The sequence below is a fragment of the Felis catus genome, chromosome E1, assembly GCF_018350175.1.
Source record: "Felis catus isolate Fca126 chromosome E1, F.catus_Fca126_mat1.0, whole genome shotgun sequence".
Classification (NCBI taxonomy): Eukaryota; Metazoa; Chordata; class Mammalia; order Carnivora; family Felidae; genus Felis; species Felis catus.
Window position 1 is genome coordinate 14,997,716 of NC_058381.1, and position 17,548 is coordinate 15,015,263.

General features: G+C 39.8%; 1 protein-coding gene across 1 annotated transcript in view; it reads right to left on the bottom strand.

Annotated features, from left to right (window-relative positions):
• RPA1 (replication protein A1) overlaps positions 1-17,548 on the bottom strand; it is a 72,619-nt gene that overhangs the window by 39,728 nt on the left and 15,343 nt on the right. The window contains exons 2-5 of the mRNA XM_006939978.5: positions 15,633-15,683; positions 14,057-14,135; positions 13,287-13,395; positions 4,006-4,094 (exon numbers count right to left, since the gene is read on the bottom strand). Of these exons, the coding sequence (XP_006940040.2) occupies positions 4,006-4,094; positions 13,287-13,395; positions 14,057-14,135; positions 15,633-15,683 (328 nt within the window). The remainder of the gene's footprint in view (positions 1-4,005; positions 4,095-13,286; positions 13,396-14,056; positions 14,136-15,632; positions 15,684-17,548) is intronic.

Consider the following 17,548-nt stretch of genomic DNA (forward strand, 5'->3'; position numbering starts at 1 on the left):
AGTAATAATTCCACATGAACTACTGTAGAAAATTTAAGAGGGAACACTTTCTAATTCATTCTGTAAGGCCAGGATTACTATGACAACAAAATTAGACAAAAGGTATCACAAGAAAATAATAGACAAATGTCCCTCATAATATAGATGTAAAAATTCTACACAAAATCAAGTTGGTTTGTTAAATCAAGCAAATTCAGAAAATGAGATCCATCAATATATAAAAAGTATTAATAGGTCATGATGACATAACATATCCTGGAAACCACAAATTGGTTTAGCATTCAAAAATCATTGAATGTAACTCACCATATTAACCAATAAAAAAGAAAAACCATACAATCATCAATAGACACCGAAAAAAACACTGGACAAAATATTCACCATCCTATTCCTGATACAAACCCTCAGCAAACTAGGAATTAAAAGTAAACATCTTCATAATGATAAAAAAATATATATGAAAACCTACAGCTAACATAATACTTAATGGAAAAAGACAATGCTATCTCCCTAAGACCAGGAACAAGACAAAAACAACCAGTAAGGCTAAATATTTTTTGTTATGTATTGGCTATTTGTTTTGTTTTGTTTTGTTTTGTTTTGAAGTAAACTCTACCTCCAATGTGAGGCTCAAATTCATGATCCTGAGATCAAGAATCACATACTCTACTGACTGAGCCAGCCAGGTGCCTCTATCAGTCTCATCTTCCATAAGTATTTTATCCTAGTTTAAGTTTACATACCTTCCTACTTTTACCATGTGAAATTTTATGTCAATGTAATCATGTATTCATTGTGAATTATCCCAATCCGTATGCAGCCCCATCCTCTTTATTATTTTTGATGGTTTCATTTTCTTTTTTAAATGTTTATTTGAGAGAGAGAGAGAGAGAGAGAGAGAGAGAGAGAGAGAGAGAGAGAGAGAGAGAGAGGGAGGAGGGGAGGGGGGGGCAGAGAGACAGGGAGACACAGAATGCAAAGCAGGCTGCAGGCTCTGAGTTGTCAGCACAGAGCCTGATGCGAGGCTTGAAGTCATAAACTGCGAGACGCTTAACCAACTGAGCCACCCAGGCACCCTTATTTTCTAATTTTTAAAACAAATCTGGAAATTTATTTTGGTGAACAGTGAGGCTTTACTTTTTTTTTTTTTCCTAAAGTAGGTTCTATGCCCTGCATAGGGCTCAAACTCATGATCCTGAAATCAAGAGTCACATGCTCTACCGACTGAGCCAGCTAGGCACCCCTTTTTATTTAACTAATTATTTTTAATTTTATTTTTATTAGACTTGGTAGAGGGACAGATGAGCCATTTCCTTTAACAGGGTCAGTGATTTACAATTCTTTGTCTTTTTCTAGAATTATCATTGTCTCTCGTTTAAAGTAATTAAATCATTCTGATTTCATTGTGCTTTTCTATATATTTTCACAAGAAAAAAAAACTCATTATCAACAGATAATCACTGTTTAGGAAGTACTAGGAATCTATCTCTTAACCTAAACTATAATTGCACTGGCAGAATCTGTCTGATACAACTATTTTGGAATCTGGGAGTCTCCTGAAGGCTTGCAACTTCCAGGAGAAGATCTGGATGGCAAATTACAGTCAATTTCAGCTCTTAGCACAGTAACAGCTACCTACCTCTGGGCCCTCAGCTAAATGGCAGGCAGCTAGCTGTGCACCTTTTCCTGTTTTTCTCCCCCATGTTTATTTATTTTTGAGAGGGAGACAGAGCGTGAGCAGAAGAAGGGCAGAGAGAAAAGGAGACACAGAATCCGAAGCAGGCTCCAGGCTCTGAGCTGTCTGCACAGAGCCCAAGGCAGGGTGTGAATTCACAAACCGTGAGATCATGACATGAGCCAAAGTCGGATGCTTAACTGACTGAGCCACCCAGGAGCCCCTGTGCACATTTTCCTAAAGCATTGTGCACACAGTTTTGGAGAAATGAGGTAGGCAAAAAGGACCCTGTCCTCCAAATACTGGGGATCTGTGCTCTGAAAGCTGCTTCTGATCACAGAGGTGCAAAAGGGTGGGTGGCCACTGTTTTGCATTTTGTTTAATAAAAATGAAAAATAAATAAAAATAAAAGTTAGGCATGAGGGACACAACAAAGAACAAAATATGGTCTGCACCTTCAGGGAGTTTATTTGTGGCCTGGCAATAAACACAGAAATTATTTTAAAAACTACTGGGTGTGGTGAGCTATCAAAAGAGTACCGATTACACGCTTTACATTTTTTATTTATTTTTAAAGATTTTATTTTTTACTTTTTTTTTTGAGAGAGCGAGCGAGAGAGTGACAGTGCATGAGCAGGGCAGGGGCAGAGAGAGAGACGGATAGGGGGACAGAGGACCTAGAGCGAGCTCTTCACTGACAGTGGAGGCCAATGTGGGGGTTGAACTCATGAACTGTGAGATCATGACCTGAGCTGAAGGCAGGCACTTAACCGACTGAGCCACCCAGGTACCCCTGAAGATTTTATTTTTAATAACGTCTACACCCAACGTAGGGCTCAAACTCACAACCTCGAGATCAAGAGTTGATTGTTCTACCGACAGCCAGGTGCCCCTGCTTTACATTTTTTAAAAACAAAAATAAAATAAAAACAAAAATGTGCGTAAGAATGATCTTAAGAAAGTACATTTGTCAGGGCACCTGGGTGGCTCAGTCGGTTGAGCTTTCATCTGCAGCTCAGGTCATGATCTCATGGTTTGTTGAGTTTGAGCCCCACACAGGGCTCTGTGCTGACAGCTTGGGGTCTGAAGCCTGCTTCAGATTGTGTCTCCTTCTCTCTGCCCACCCCCCAACTCTTCCTGTTTGTTTCTCTCTCAAAACTAAATAAAACGTTTTTTTAAAAATTAAAAAAAAAGAAAGCACATTTCTCATTAACACTTCAATGTATTTGTTATTTTTAATCTATTGTAAGTGGGACTTTTTTCTATTCTTTCATTTTCCCTCTTTTCCTAATGCAAGCTTATGATATTGTGATACATAAGAAATATTTTTTTGACCTTCATTCATGGTTCCTGGCACAGAGCTCTCAAAACCCTTACAACTTCCTAAGTAATAAGAGGAATTAAGGGTATCTTATTTATAAAAAGCCCATTTCAAACACACCTAAGTATCAACACAGTGACTTCTGTAAAGCTCCTAACAATGGGGATGGTTGCCAGGGGAACCAACCATGTGATGAGAGTTGGAACTTTTAGCACCCACTCCCCACCTCTGGGGAAAGGAGAGAGGTTGGAGGTGGAACCAATCACCCAACAACCAATGATGTAATCCAACATGTCTATGGAGGCCTCCATGAAAACCCAAAAGGATGGGGTTTGGGGCACTCCTGTTGGTGAACACATGGAGGCACTGGGAGGACAGTGCACCCCGAGAGAGTACGGAAGCTCTGTACCCCTCCCACACACCTTGTCCAATGCACCTCTCCCATCTGGCTGTTCTCTGAGTTCTGTGAACCGCTCTAGCTCATTAATCTAATGGAACCTGAGGAGGGGATTGTGGGAACCTTCAATTACAGCCAGTTGGTCAGAAGCAGAGGGAACTACCTAGACTTTTGACTGGCATCTGAACTGGGGTTTGGCGGTGGTGGAGGGGTGCGGAGGCAGCCTTGCGGGACTCTGTCTTTATCTGTGGAATCTGAAGCTAACTTTGGATACGTAGTATCAGAACTCAACCGGAACTGTAGGACAACTGGCTCTCGTCCACAGAGAATTAGAGAATTGCTTAGTGTGAGACAAACCCCACACTTTTGGTAACAGACAAGCCAGAAGTATGAAGGAAGTTGTGTGTTGAGAAAAACAGAGAGAGTCTTCCTTTTGGAGTCCTACCATCATTTCTTCCGTACTAAAAAACCTGAGAGAATAACCTGGTTCCTAAACCTCCAAATCACGAGTTTTAGTAAGACTAACAAATCAAACTGAAACCAAATGGTAGAATTCTGGATCTATAAAGAGGTATTCTATCGAGTGCTACAACCTATAAAAAAGCCTTTTACCTTCGTTATAGGGCACGGGATTGCCAATCTTTAATCCAACTGCTTCAGCTGGTTTCAAAATGTCTAACTCCATCAAAATAATTACTCTCCTACAAAGGCGAAGAAATAGAAACAAGTTAGAAAAAATCAATTCAGAACCTTTCAAATGACAAGCTACTTAAAAAGCTCTCCCCCAATAATCATTTTGATAAAACTATTTCCGTTTGTCAACAGGTTTTCATTACTGAATAACTTGAGAAATATATGATATCAATTCCTATGTAAATATTTCCCTTAATCTTTCACTGTATCATTATCAAGGCTTTTTATGATTGCAGGATTTTCATTTTCCATCTAGTCCTTTAATTAAAATGCAGTGCCCTTACCACAAACCGTACCATCAAGGAGTAAATGACACAATCAGAATTTAGATTAAACACAGTAATATATGGCACAACAACAGATGATTTGTTTTCAGAAACATATACCCATCTAAACAATTACCTTTTCCCAGTGAAAACCATTACAACTGTAGCTATTTTTAATGTAATTATGATCTAAGAACTTATAGTTCTTTTACCTATCTTTAACTCTAATTAAAACCTTTCAATAACTTCCCAAGAATCTTAGCCCAAAACTAAAACCTTTCACATGCCCTACAGGCTCTGTGTGATCTGGTCTTGCTAATCTCTTTCTAGTTCATCTCATACCGCTTCCCAGAAACACTGCTCTCCAGCAGTTCTGTTTGCTTTCAATTCCTGGTATATGCCATGTTTTCTCTTGCCACCCTCTCTCCTGCCACAAAGCCTTTGTATATGCTGCTCACTGACTGTGATGACCTTCTCTCATTCTGCCATCAGCTAGTACTCATTTTTTGCTCTCATCTCAAATATCACTTCTTTTTTTTTTTTTTGTAAAGTTTATTTACTGGGGCACCTGGGTGGCTCAGCTGGTTAAGTGTCCCACTCTTGATTTCAGCTCAGGTCATGATCCCACGGTTCACAAGTTCAAGCCTCGTGTAAGGCTTTGTGCCAGGCGTGGCGACTGCTTGAGATTCTCTCTCTCCCTCTCCCTCTGCCCCTTCCCTGCTCTAAAATTTTTAAAAATTAAAAAAATTAAAAATAGTTTTAAATGCTGTATCACAAGACACCATAAGCAAGTTATGATAAAGTGGGATAAAATATTTGAAACAGCTAAAAAATAGTTGATATCCCTGGTTTACAAAGATCTCCCAGGAAACAAAAACATGCACAAAGTACATATATAAAAAGCTATTCAGAAAAGAACTACAAAGAATAAACAAGTACCTGAAAAGACATTTGACTCATGAATATGGAAATGTAAATTAAAGTAATGATAATTAACAATTATTTTAAAAAATTAGTAGCATACAGGCACCTGGGTGGCTCAGTTGGTTAAGTATCTGACTTTGGCTCAGGTCATGATCTCACAGCTTGTGAATTCGAGCCCCACGTCGGGCTCTGTGCTGACAGCTCAGAGCCTGGAGCCTGCTTTGGATTCTGTCTCTGTCTCTCTGTCCCTCCCCCCCTCGCACTGTGTCTCTCTTTCAAAAATAAGCATTTAAAAAAAATTAGTAGTATCCAATATGTTGACAAGGTTAAGGGGATCCTTCCTTTCCTTCCTTCCTTGGATTTGTTTATTCAGAAGCACTCTTACACAAAGTTACTGGGTGTATTAATTGGTATATTTTCTGTTAAGAGACGTCGTTTGACCCCCACAACACTAACTCAAGCAAACTGCTCTTCAGAAGTAATAGCATGAACACATAAAGATGTGTTCATCTTTTGCAAGGATGATTGCTAAAGCCCAGTTTGGAATAAAGCTAAATGTCCATCAAAAAATAAGGGGTAAATAAGCTGGGATGTATGGACACAGATTGTCAACAGAGGCAGGAAAGAGTACAAGACATGCCACCATCGTGAGATGGTAGAAAGAAGCAAAGCCCGTGGGACTGAAACTCTATCCCTGACTGTAGAGAACCAAGCCTAAGTTGTTGCACTCAACCCCAGCACCGCACTCCATCTTCTCCCATAACCATACCCCAGAGGACAGAAAAGTGGATAAAAAGAACCACTCGAGCACTCAAAGGTAGCCTGGAGTGGAAGATAATAGATCCCAAGTGGGAAGGTTGGCAAAGAGATGTATCCAGCTTAAACTATGTCGGAACGAATATGAAGTCTGACAGAACCATCCACGTTAAGCATGAAAAAGATAAAAAGAAATGACATGGCAACAATGCAACATGCAAAAATGTATAAAAATACGAGGAACGAAAAAGGCAGAGACAATTAGAGAATCCAATCTAGAAGAAAGCATAAGCCAAGAAAGGGAATAATACTTCCCAAGAGAGATTTGGAAAATAAGACTAAGAATTCAATAAAATAAAACTCAAAAGATGAGATGAGAGATTGAGAAGAAAAAGGAACTTAAGACAAAAACAGAACAAAAGTAATACTATTATACATCTAACACTTAAAGATTATAAACACCAAGAGACAGCAAGGAGAAAGCTAAAAACTGAACTACTAGTATGTTGGAAAATCTTGACTTAATCCAACATATGCATTAGAAAATAAACTAAAACAAACTGAAGACACAAAGGGAAGACAGTTATCCACAATGTAAATAAAAACTAGAACCAAATGAAATAGAAAACAGCATTAAGGAATAACACACAGAAAGATTTAATTGAAAAGAAATAAATCTGCAGACTGAAAGGGCATACCATGGACCAGGAAAGAAAAAAAAAAAAAAAAAAGGAAGAACAATGGACATTAAGACACAGCCTGGTTAAAGGGCACGTGGATGGCTCAGTCAGTTAAGCGGTTAAGCATCCTACTTCAGCTCAGGTCATCTCACAGTTTATGAGTTCCAGTCCCACATCGGGCTCTGTGCTGACAGCTTGGAGCCTGCAGCCTGCTTCAAGTTCTGTATCTCCCTCTCTCTGCCCCTCCCCACTCATGCTGTTTCTGCTCTTTCAAAAATAAACATTAAAAAAAAAAAGACAGCCTGGTTAAGTCACTGAACTTGAAACATAATGAAAGAATTTTTCTATAATCCACAGAACCTATTTAAGTTTTATCAACTGTCTAAATCATGTCCTTAATAATCCAGACCAGGATCACTTGTTATATTTAATTATCAAATCTCTTAAGACTCCTTCAATCTGGAACAGTCTTTCAGTGTACACAATTTTTTTACTTTCATGCTTGAGATTTGAAAATCAGAGGTCACTTATTTTGTAGAATATCCCTTAATTTACCTGAGGTTTCTTCATGATTAGATATAGATTGTGTATCTTTCGCAAAAATATACTATTAGTGATGCTGTGTTATTCTCATTGCATCTTATCAGGTAATACATGATTTCTATTTGTCCCATTACTGGTAATGTTAACCTTAATCACTGGAACAAGGTACTGTCTGCCAGGTTCCTCCACTATGAAGTTGCCTCTGTTCCATTTACAATTAGTAATTATGTTGTGGGGAAGTACTTTAACCCCATAAAAAAACTTGTCACTCTGCAAACTTTCACCACTTGTTTCAGCATCTGCGGTAGACTGAATCCCCCACACCAAAAGATATCCACGTCGTAACCCCTGAAACCTGTGAGCGGGACAACAAAGGACTTTGCAAATGTGATGAAGTTAATGACTGAAATGGCAAGATTATTCCTGAATCCTCAGATGAGCCCTAAAAGGAATGGCATGTACCCTTTAAGAGGGAGGCAGATCTGAAACAGACAGAAGGCAATGTGACCATGGAGGCAGAGACTGGGCTGATGCAGCAAAAAGCCAAGGAATTCTAACAACCACCAGAAGCTGGAAGAGGGAAAGAATGGATTCTTCCAGACAGCTTCCAGAGGGAGCATGCCCCTGTCAACACCAGGATCTCAGCCCAGTGAAACTGATTTCAACTTCCAACCTCCAGGGGGAATAATTTCTGTTGTTTTCAACCACTAAGTTTGTGTTAATTTGTTAGAGCAGTCAAAGCACCCATTGATGTTTCCTGCATGAACTAATATTGTGATGATTACCAAATGGCGACTATTCCATCATTCCTTCTACATTTATTAGATGGCATTCTATGTTAAGAAGAACCTTTATCTTCCCCCCATGTATTCATTTATTCAGTACAGACTTACGAACTCCTATTTTATTCAACAGGTTGCAATCTGTTTGCACTTTTATTGTGGTTTATAAATTATCTTAGATTGGCAAGTGTAAGATTTCTGCCAGCCTTTTGACAGGGTCCCCTCTCCCTTTGAGCACTTCCTTACCAACTGACACATTAAGATAGTCCAGGCTCGACTTATAATTTCCAAGCCCATAACAAGCCATCCTCCAAGGAGCCTTGGTTCTTTTTGGCATTCAGAAACCAAGATGTGCTAAGTGGGCTCACAGCTATTGTGCTGTCGCTGCTCCAAAGCTCTCTTGGTAGACAGACCTAGGCAAGACAGACAGACAGACAGACAGACAGACACACACACACACACACACACACTGCACAATATATGTATACTCCTACACCAACCAGATGTGAAGAGACAGTTTTCAAAAGAAGACATACCTAGACAAGAGATACAGGAAAAGATACTCTACTTCATGAATCAGGGAAATATAAATCAAAACCACAATAAGACATCACCTCATTCATATCTGTCAGAATAGCAATTATCAAAAAGACTAGAAATAACAAGTGTTGGCGAGAATATGGAGAAAAGGGAACCCTCGTACAGCTGTTGGTGAAAATGTAAATTGGTGCAGCCACTATGGAAGCTCCTCAAAAAGTTAAAACTAGAACTACCATATGATCCAGCAATTCCACTTATGGGCATTTATCCAAAGAAAACAAAAGTAGTAACTTGAAAAGATAACTACACCCCCATGTTCACTGCAGCACTATTTATAACAGCCAAGATACGGAAACAACCTAAGTGTCCACCAATAGATAAATGCATAAACAAACTGTGGTACACACACACACACACACACACACACACACACACCACACACACTCTATTATTCAGCCATTTAAAGAAAAGGAGGATCTTGCCATTTGTGAAAACACGGATGGGCTTCCAAGGCATTATGCTAAGTCAGACAAAGAAAGGCAATTACCATATGATCTCTCATATGTGGAAATAAGCTCATAGATACAAAGAACAAACTGATTGGTGGTTGTTAGAGGCAAGGGGAAGGGGGTGGGAGAAATGGGAGAACTGTTTTTGGTTTTAGTTTAAATAAATTGAATAACAATAAAATAAAAATAAAATAAAATAGAACTTTTTCTTTTATCAATTTTTTTATGTTTTTATTTTATTTTTGAGAGACAGATAGACTGTGAGTGGGGGAGGAGCAGAGAGAAAGGGAGAACACAGAATCTGAAGCAGGCTCCAGGCTCTGAGCTGTCAGCACAGAGCCCAAAGCGGGGCTCGAACTCACAGACTGTGAGATCATGCCCTGAGCCAAAGTTGGATGCTTAACCAACTGAGCCACCCAGGCGACCCAATAAAATAGAACTTTAAAACCCCAAACTAATTATCTATATCTGTATCTACATCTACCTATCAAAAACGTTGAGTTCACTCTGAAACCTCCAGTTCCAATCCAGAATCACAGATTTCTCCCTTGGCTAGCTCTCACTGCCCTCAACATATTTATTAAATCAATTCCCCTCATATGTCACCACCTGCCACTGCTGCACCCACGGACATCCTCCTCCCGATGCTCAAGTTCCATACCTAGTTCTAAGATTACCACCATCCCATTACAAACAAGCACCCTCCTCTCCCCATTGGTTCTGACACTCATGCTGGGCTATCACCACTTCTTGCAGACCCCCTCCTTATTCTGCTTGGCCTCCCTCCTTATCCCACCCAGTCTCCAACAACATGCTGCTGTCCCCTGACCCCCACACTCCCAGATGGCTTCATCCCTTGCTCAGGATCCAACGGCCACACAGACTCTTGCCTCACCCTACTCAGGCTCCGACAACCCATTCTGGGCCGCAGCCATTCTCCCCTCGTGTGTGTTCTCCTTACCTGCTGGGGCTCCAGCACCCTGTCCAGCCCACAAAGACCCCCTCCTCACTTTGTTTGGGCTAATACCTGGTTCCAGACCACCACCACCACCACCCCTCCCTTGTAAACACCTACCTTGCTTGACCCCACCTAATGGCTTTGGACCCAATTATATAGGAAGGAAGAGAGCAGTAACAGTGTTTATATTGTCATTCCACTACCAAGATGATTTCCATCGAGTCACCAATTATTGATAAATATGCATGGTGAGATTTTTGGAATGATGCTCATTAAATCATAATATAGTTATTTCTAGGTTGTATCAACTTTAGACCATTTTTCCCCTTCTTTGTACCTTCTTTTGCATTGCTTGAATTGGTGATTCTGTGTGTTGTTTTTATTAAAATGATCGTCTTCTCTAAAAATCTGAATACACAAAGAGCTACAAATATATTCTAAGGAACACTGGTGAAAAACTTTAAATAGTGAAATACTGTGTAATATTAAATGTTAACTAAATTAAACTTATACAATGACATGCTAAGTAATATATGACATAGAGGTTTATCTAGGAACATGTAAAACAACAACCATAAACTTAAAAAAGAATTTTATAAAACTATATTATAAAGTTTTTTTTAAGGAAAATACAAATTTATAAGTACTCATGTTTACAGAAAAATTCTGGAAGGATTACAACAAAATGTTACTAATAGTTACTTCTAGGCAGTGGGATTACAGTTATTTTTATTTATGTGAATTTTATAATGTACGTATGACAAAAGTCTTTTTTACAAAGCACCAGGACAAGGGGCGCCTGGGTGGCTCACTCAGTTGAGTGTTCGACTTCGGCTCAGGTCATGATCTTATGGTTCATGGGTTCGAGCCCCGTGTCAGGCTCTGAGATGATAGCTCAGAACCTGTAGCCTGCTTCGGATTCTGTGTCTCCCTCTCTCTCTGCCCCTCCCCTGCTCATGCTCTGTCTCTCTCTGTCTCAAAAATAAATATAAACATTAAAAAAAAATTTTTTTTTTCAAAGCACCAGGACAAGAACACAAAATTATATCAGGGTGAAAATAGTAACAGCAACTAAGTTAATTGTCAACCTAGAATTCTATACTTAGTTAAACTGAGAGTGAAACAGACATTTTTATTTTTTTAATTTTATGTCTTTGTTTAAGTAATCTCTACACTCAAAGTGGGGTTCAAACTCATGACCCTGAGATCAAGAGTCACACATTCTACCGAGTGAGCCAGCCACGAGTCCAGCAACAGACATTTTTAGATGACAGATTTTTATCATTCACAAACTTTCTCCATAAGAGCTGCTCAAAGATATTCTTCAGGAAAATGAGAACTGAACTAAAAAGGAAGGAGTATGATGAAGGAGACAAACGGGAGCTAACAAACTATGGGTAAATATAAGTAATGGCTGTCTGTGTAGAGAATGCTAATCAGAAGAAATAAAAACAAAATTGAACACTAAACACAGATCATTTTGAGACCTTTGTTTTATTTGAGAGGATGGTAAAAATACTGACCTATTTTAGAATTTCTGTTAATTTACATATGGATTTTTAATTTTTTTTTTTTTTTACATTTATTTTTGAGAGACAAAGTGCGAGCGGGGGAGGGGCAGAGAGGAGACACAGAATCCAAAGCAGGCTCCAGGCTCCGAGCAAGCTGTCAGTACAGAGCCGGATGCGGGGCTTGAACACATGAACCATGAGATCATGACCTGAACTGAAGTCGGACACTCAACTGACTGAGCCACCCAGGTGCCCCCAGGATTTTTTTTAAATGTGAGAGTACCCACAAAAAACAAACAAACCAAACAAACAAAAACACAGCACAAATAGAATGTCTCTCAAACCAGCAGAGGCAAAAAAGAGGATTAAGGAAAAATCCAATCAATCCAAGGCCAAGAAAAAAATAAAGCAAAAAACATGGTGAAAACACAAAAATTAGAAAAAATCAATAATAAGTTAAGCAGAATAAACTCACCAACTAAATCTCAAAATGATTTCTAGGGGTGCCTGGATGGCTCAGTCGGTTGAGCGTCTGACTTCAGCTCAGGTCATGATCTCACGGTCCGTGAGTTCGAGCCCCATGTTGGGCTCTGTGTTGACAGCTCAGAGCCTGGAGCCTGCTTCAGATTCTGTGTCTCCCTCTCTCTCTGACCCTCCCCCGTTCATGCTCTGTCTCTCTCTGTCTCAAAAATAAATAAAACATTAAAAAAAAATTTTTTTTTTTAAATGATTTCTAAAACTATATGCTGCTGGGGCGCCTGGGTGGTGCAGTCGGTTAAGTGTTGGACTCTTGATCTCGGCGCAGTCATGATCTCACAGTTCATGAATTCGAGCCCCACATCAGGCTCTGTGCTGATGGCACAGAGCCTGGTTGGGATTCTGTCTCTCCTTCTCCCTGCCCCTCCCCTGCTTGTGCATACTCTCTCTCTCTCTCAAAATAATAAAACATTTAAAAAATATTTTTTAATAAAAATTAAAAAGTAAATAAATAAAAGTATACACTATTTATAAAAGACACCCAAGATTAAGAACAGAAGTTGAAAGTTAAAAGAAGGACAATGATATAGCAAACAAATATAAAGCAAAAGTTACTTGGAAATGTACAGATAATACTATTGTAACATACACTGACATACCCTTAAGATGGGAATGCTTGCCATATTTGTTTCTCATGTGTTCTGTGACTGAAAATAAAGACCTTAAAAGCCTCTCCCCAACAAAAAGGTCCTATTTTAGCAACGGTTAACAGTGTGCTCACCGCTGCACCTCTAGCGTGTAGCATCTGTAAGTCCTCACCATGCTCTGTATTGGCTGAATAATTTACGATGAAAGATTCAAGGTTGTAGAAAAGGAGCAGTGTTACATAATTAAATACACCTCTTTTGCTCTTTATAAGTGACCCCTTTTCATTAAAAGATGCTTTAAAAGAGAATGCTAAAAACAGGGCTTCTGAAGAGATTAGAAATAAGAGTTCTGTGTTTGGCTTTAATCTCCTGCTTTGAAATTTCCAATTTGTTTCCATATTTCTCTCCCTTTGGTGCCATGTTTTAGTCACCCGAGTTCAAATCTCAATAGCTGTAAACTCTTAGCTGGAAGCTCATCATTGTCTTTTTGAAATTCCTAAGTGAATTTTGGAATCCAAAGGACTTCTCTGTTCAAAAATTAGTCCCCATTCCAAAACACAATAAAACCAAAGAAAACTCTAAAAAGCAAAAATAACCCACCACATACCTTCCATCTTTCAGAGTGTTAACAATAAATCGGTTAATCTGGCAAATACAGTTGCTAGACAATTGTTCTCCCTCAACGAGATGGTTCAACTGTGTTGCCAACATGAAAGCTGAAAAGCACAAAGATTTCTTTAGTTCCCACAACATTTCAGTCATAACAATCTGAACTAGCACTGATCACACGTGGACTAGCCAAGAAAAACAATGCCTTGAATGTTTCTGAAACTAAAACTATTCAGATTCTGCACAGTGAAAAACAGTATGATTTACTATGCATTAAACATCTGCTGCTACTCTGAAATGTAAGTATTTCTTAAATTGCCCAGAATCATTTTTTCCATCATTCAGGTCTCATGATGAAGACTAAAAAAATCTTTTCTACGTTCTTCACCTTGTGACTAGAGATAGCAAGCACATATTCTGAAAACTGTCTTTCTTGCTTGTGAAGTTTCCAACACTGAAATAAAAGCCTAAAAAGGCAAGTATAGGACAGCTAACCCATTATATTCACTAAATGTCAATATCATCCTGAGGGAAATTAATCAAAGAAAACAGAGCACCAGTTAGAGAAAATTAATTAAGCCAAGTGGCAGCTTTCCACTAGATCCAGTCTATTGTTAGAATGCTCTCTGCCGGCTGCAATTCTGTCTGAATGAAGTGCACGGTCAGGCAAATGTACACTTCTGAAATGCCACAAATTATTGCAATCAAAGTGCTGGATGTGCTTTTATTATTTAAATACAAATTCCTGGATTTATACATCATACTCACAGGAGAGAGTGTTCAATCCATCACTCATAAGCAGTCGATAACGGGGTGGACTATTCCCTGTAGTGATGGGACGGATGTTCTAAGATAGAAAACATGATTCATTAGACAGACTGTCTCCCCAGTCCCCAGAGATAATTACATCTAAGTGGCAGGAGAGTGGGTCTGTGATTATTTCAGCAAACACTGAACTGCTTGCCCATTCTCCTGACACCTACGTCCAAGCAAAAGAAACTTGGATATGATGATTTTCCCACCAGCTTCTCTCTAACATTATTAAGCACAACACAGATGAGAATAAAATGAGTTGCCAATACTCGTGTTCTCTCTCCCCAGCTCAAATTTAATTGAAAATCAATTAAAAAAAAAAATGATAAGGCACCTAACAATGCAAGGTGCTGTGTAGAAAACATGTTAAAAATACAAAACAAAAAAACCCAAAAAATCCTTGCCCTGAAGGGGCTTACAAGTGTGGTGGAGACAGAGGCAAAGAGATATAAGAGATGTGTGCACATGACATGGGGGCACAGCCAAGGCATTTATCACAACTTACAGGAAATCAGAAGCTGCTCTCCACAGGAAGTGAAATACAGAAACGGAGCCTTATGATGACCAGCAGCGAGTCTGGGAGTCACAAGGAGATCACCAGGCCTACTGACTCAGAATCCACAGAATGATCCAGGATTCTGCTTCTATTCATTTTTTAAATTCCCACTAAAATTTGAAACACCTTTGGAGTACTTGGGTGGCTCAGTCAGTCAAGCATCCAACTCTTGGCTTTGGCTCAGGTCATGATCTCACGGTTTGTGGGTTCAAGCCCTGCATCGGGCTCCATGCTGAGAGTGCGCAGCTTGCTTGGGATTCTCTCCCTCTCTCTCTGCCCCTCCCCTGCTCATTCTGTCTCCCTCTCTCAAAAATAAATAAATAAACTTAAAAAAAATTTTTGGAAAACCCTTAAATGGGGGCGCCTGGGTGGCTCAGTCGGTTGAGTGTCCGACTTTGGCTCAGGTCATGATCTCATGGCTGAGCCCCGCGTCGGGCTCTGTGCTGACAGCTCAGAGCCTGGAGCCTGCTTCAGATTCTGTCTCCCTCTCTCTCTGCCCCTCCCCCACCACTCACACTCTGTCTCTCTCTTTCAAAAATAAACAAACATTAAAAAAAAAATTTTTTTAATTTTAAATGAATGATAGGGTTAATGAAGAATTTTAAGCAGACACATTCATTGTAGGCCCATATAAGGCAGATTTAAGAAAGACAAACCTCAGGGCAGGGAGAAAAAAGTAACGAGGCAATACTAATGATGTGTAGCACTACAGCCTCCATCAATCGTGGCAAGAATAGAAAGGCGAAGGCTCAAATCTAAACCCCCAAGTCTAACTCTGGCTAACTTATATTGAAGAAGAAAAAAACCCAGCCCTAGCTGCTCTCCTGCAGTTACTACAGGACAGGCCTATTTTTTGCGATGAGGGAGAGAATTTCCTAAAATGGACATGAAATCGACATGTGCTTCATCAAACGTAATGTATAATTACATAGAAGTTGTTAAAATGTTTGACATAAAACATACACAGGTACTCACAATGACCTGGAGGACAGGTTTTATGGAAGTGTCTCCCTGTTGCATTATGGCCTGAAAGAGTAAACACAGAATGAGATTACATTCAAATTATGACCAAATCTGACATATTTTTACAGTTTGGTATTTGTAATAAACCACAGATAACATTATTAAAGAGACTTTTTGGAGCATGTCATCTGAAAATCTAGTAAAGTTTTATCACTTGGATAAAATCATAAAAGCATAAAAGTGCAATACTTGGCTTAACAAGAATACAATTACTGCATCCAAAATACAGGCATCACATTTGTGCTCATTATTCAGAACAGCACATTAATTTGCCTAGAGGGCCCATTAATAGACAATTAGAGGGGCGCCTGAGTGCGCGTCTGACTTCAGCTCAGGTCGTGATCTCGCGGTTTGTGAGTTCGAGCCCCGTGTCAGGCTCTGTGCTGATAGCCTGGAGCTTGCTTCGGATTCTGTGTCTCCTTCTCTCTCTGCCCATCCCCCACTTCCCTCTCTGTCTCTCAAAAATAAATAAATAAATGGAAAAATAAAAAAAATAATAATTAGGTAAGTATGGGAAATCTTTAAAACAATATTATGCAGCCTTAAAGAGATGTGTATGTAACATTGGTTGCGTCTTTTGAGAGAACTGGCAAGTAGGGCCGTAGGTGGGAGGCAGACCTCACACTGGATCCAATTTTTATATCTTTTGCATTTTTTTTTAAATTTTTTTTTTCAACGTTTATTTATTTTTGCGACAGAGAGAGACAGAGCATGAACGGGGGAGGGGCAGAGAGAGAGGGAGACACAGAATCGGAAACAGGCTCCAGGCTCTGAGCCATCAGCCCAGAGCCTGACACGGGGGCTCGAACTCACGGACTGCGAGATCGTGACCTGGCTGAAGTCGGACGCTTAACCGACTGCGCCACCCAGGCGCCCCGCATTTTTTTTTTTAAGTAAGCTTCACGCCCAGCACAGAGCCCAATGGGGGACTTGAATTCACAATCCTGAGATCAAGACCTAAGCTAAGATCAAGAGTCGGACGCTCAACTGACTGAGCCACCTAAGCACCCAAAACCGTTTGATTTTAAATCTCATGTCTCTATTAGCAATTATGAAAATAGTATCTACAAAAAAAAAGACCACCAATCAGGTTTTTAGTTTGTTTTTAAAAAGCCACCATTTAAAGGTAACCATCAGAGGGGTCCCTGGCTGGTTCAGTCGGTGGAACATGCAACTCTTGATCTCAGGGTCGTGAGTTTGAGCCCCACATTGGCCCTAGAGCCTACTTATAAATAAAAAAGTAAAAAATCCGTTTAAGAAATTTAAAAAAATAAATAAAGGTAATCATCAGAAAAAAACCAACAGCAGTGAATACTGGTTCTCTGACCTCTGCTCTTGCCCATGCTGAAATAAACAGCACCACCAACGAAAAAACTGGACAAAAATACATAAACCTTTCAAATACTAGACAACAGGCAGAGCAAGACTGTGGTCCCTGAAAAAAAGAGAAACGAATGAGGGGAACACTACAATCCTCCTGGCTTTCTGCACGGAGGCACTCTTGGATCACAGCGTGGACAGGGAACCCAAGAAGAACGTGGCAGTCCTACTGAGCACAGAGTTCAGGGAGGCAACTTAGTTGGATTTCGTGGATGCAGAATACCAGAGATGACAAGCTACCCAGAGTTAGAGCCTCAATAACCCACACAGCGGTTCCCAGGAGTCTCTGGCTGACTTCTAAGTTGTAGATACACAAAATGAGACCCCACACGGCCAGGCAAAGATTAAGTATTAGCTATAAACTGAAAAATGAGTGGAGCTCACACAGGCTAGAACACAGCTGAGCTCTCACCAGCCTGAGTGCAGAAAACTCAATAAACACCTGCTGCTTTCAGTAGAAACCCCAGAAAGGTCATGCTTCAGAAACA